We start from the raw sequence: 2,822 nt of genomic DNA on the forward strand, positions 1-2,822 counted from the left end.
ACACCACCCCTTCCCAAAATGAACAGGAATGGAGCCCCTGAAATACCCATTTCCTATTATTGCCCCCTCCCCTGTCTGTCATCAGATTTCTCAAGATGTATTAGCTAAGAAAGCACTGGGGCATTGTTTTTAAAATATATGTATTTATTTATTTGGTTGTGCAAGGTCTTAGTTGCAGCACACAGGATCTTTTAGTTGAGGCATGTGAACTCTTCGTTGTGGCATATGGGATATAGTTCCCTGACCAGGAATTGAAACCCAGGGCCCCTGCATTGGGAGCACAGAGTCTAAGCCACTGGACCACCAGGTAAGTCCATTGGACACAGATTTAGTTCAGTGCCATAGGTCAGTTGTGATAGGGGACTCTTTGGGAGATAGCTCCTTTCAGCTTCCATTTTCCTCATCTGTAAATGAGGTTGATAAAACTCCACAGTATGAGTTCCCCCCATTTAGAGCTTCTGTATTTAGTTTTCTTATTATTTTCCTTCTGTATTCCTAAAAGTAATCTCACACAGAGACAGCAAGCATACTTGATGCTTATGAATTGACATAAAAGTCCACAACATATATTGTTTGGTGAAAAAATACAGAGCATAGAATAATACTTATATTTGATCACTTTTATCTGTATATAATATCTATCTTGGTACACAGGAATAGGGAGATATCTAGAAGGCCATTCATCCAAGGACTGACAACGGTTATGCAAGGGTGGGTATCATCTACTTCTATCACATTGCAATCAGCAGTGCTGATGGCTATTGCCTGGGGGCCCTGAAATGCCACAGGGCTTACTACCGTCTCCATGATTAGCTCAGATCTTTTGGGCCGCTTCCATTTCATAGAAGTGTCATTACAATCCTCTTCCTCCCTTATCGTCCTGATTAACTCCAGGAAATTGGGGAGACACTCCTGCTCATTTGCATACATCCTGAGAAGATTCTTCAGCCTGAAGAACAGGTCCCCATTCAGCTCAGCCCCTAAAAGGAGCTGGTGCAGCTGTGTCTGATTTGCATCTTTCTCAGCTATGATCCCAGCCTGAATAGCGTTCTGGAGCTGCACCTCTAAACGGATCACACAAAGGGAGGCTTTCTCCCCTTGTGCCTGCAAGGTGTTAAAAAATTTGCCATGGGCAGTGACACTGCTTTCAGAATCCCCAACACCAACTTCTTGGCACACAAGAAATTTGCCACACTGAGGTTGGGGTTGGCTGTCTGCAGTAAACGCATCACCTCCCGTGTGGGGCCCCTCAGGGTTTTCATCAAGTGCTTGAGCTTTTCCTATTCAGACATATTCCAATCTGGCAGGGCCCCATTGACTTGTATCAGCCAGTTTTCAAAGGTTTCCTCCTCCTGGGCTGGCACCACCCTCCCGGAGAACAATTTCATCTTTCCTTCTGCCATGTTGACCCTTGAAGGACCAAGACTCCCCTTCCCCCTCAGGGACCTCAACATGGAATGGGCCCAGGGTGGCAAGGCTGTATTCTGCTGCCAGTTGTTACCCACACGTGCAATGACGCTGGCCATGACTGACAATGATCGTCTATATGAATGTAACAAAATGCTCAGCCTTTCTAGAAAAGCCTGATCTGCAGGAGAAATCCCCAAAGCAACGTTCCTGGGCTCCATCTTCCTTGTATCTCAGTAGGGTCTGTAAAGAAAAGGAGGGGGGAAAAGGTTAGTAAGGTAGTAGACTGCATGAAGCAGTTTGCGGTCGCTTCCTTTACGTTCCTGAACACCCTGCGGGTACATTTTCCATTCGGCTACTGCCCTGAAAGTATTCTGCAGGAAACTGGCAATTACAACCTTCAGGAGTTAATGGGTGTTCCCGTGCTGCAGGGTGCTTTTCAGATCTGCAACTATCCTCTCCCGAGAATCCTCCAGGAAGGAAGGCAACAGCGGCTTAGAATTCTAGGTGAAATAGTGCTTAGAGCCCATATTGGGCTCTCAAAATAGAGAGCAGTGGTCTAAGTCTCACAGATTTGTGGTAGCAAATAAGATCTCCATGAAACTGACGGTTTCAGGTCTCAACCACACCCCCTTCTCAAAGTTTCCCCCGTTATTTCTCAGATTCCTATATGAGCTTGGAAACAAGTGCGCGCCTTTATTTCACAACAAGAGCTTGAGTTAGAAAGCTGGATTCCGAGGTAGGTTGACCTCTGTCCACGCGAGATTGAAGATCCCAGTCTTCAGGCCATGGCGGAGGGCAAAGCAGGGCAGGGAAGGGAAGGGTTAGAAGGAGTTTCATCCCTCATCTCGCTCCCTCGACCCCTCCCTCCACAGTAGCCAGACGGAGAATTCCCTCTCCCACCTTGTGAATACAAGCCAAAGTGACCCTCTATTACATACCCCTGAATCCACTCCGGGAAATCGTTGTCCTACCAGCTCCGCAATCAGCCGCACAGAAATCGAGTTCGAATTCGACTTTGGTGGTCTGCCACGGAGAGAGGGAATGGGAGTTGGACACACACGCCCACATATGCCTCACCAGGAAGGGATCAGGAGATGCAAAGGGGGTTCAAGGCAGACAGCTTGCGATCCCCGCTGCTTCCCGCCCCCTAACTATCCCCCTGAAAACGTTCTCCTGTCAATCTAGGCAAATCCTACCCATTTGGCATCATTCAGTAGAACCCACCTCCTGTCTCTGCGCAGCCGGGCCGCGGGAGTGCTCCTTCGGCTGCCTTTCAGCCCTCGCGATTTGGTAAACAGGAGAGCCGCCCAATCCTGATGGAGCTCTTCCCTCCTTTCTCCGGGACAGGCAATCGCGCCCTTTTTCGTTACTGTGCTCGGCCGGTGGACAGCGAATGCTCCGGCGTGGGCAGG

The 2,822-nt window shown here is 48.6% G+C and overlaps 1 protein-coding gene across 1 annotated transcript; it reads right to left on the reverse strand.

Moving 5' to 3' along the window:
• Positions 1 to 251: 251 nt before the first annotated feature.
• Positions 252 to 2,816, reverse strand: ZCCHC18 (zinc finger, CCHC domain containing 18). Its single transcript, XM_010859815.1, is given in 4 exon segments — positions 252 to 1,160; positions 1,163 to 1,650; positions 2,349 to 2,433; positions 2,635 to 2,816. Coding segments are annotated over 2 exon segments (1,005 nt in total). The 5' UTR covers positions 1,629 to 1,650; positions 2,349 to 2,433; positions 2,635 to 2,816; the 3' UTR covers positions 252 to 621.
• Between the last annotated feature and the right edge of the window lie 6 nt (positions 2,817 to 2,822).

Source organism: Bison bison, unplaced genomic scaffold, assembly GCF_000754665.1.
Source record: "Bison bison bison isolate TAMUID 2011002044 unplaced genomic scaffold, Bison_UMD1.0 scf7180017856872, whole genome shotgun sequence".
Lineage (NCBI taxonomy): Eukaryota > Metazoa > Chordata > Mammalia > Artiodactyla > Bovidae > Bison > Bison bison.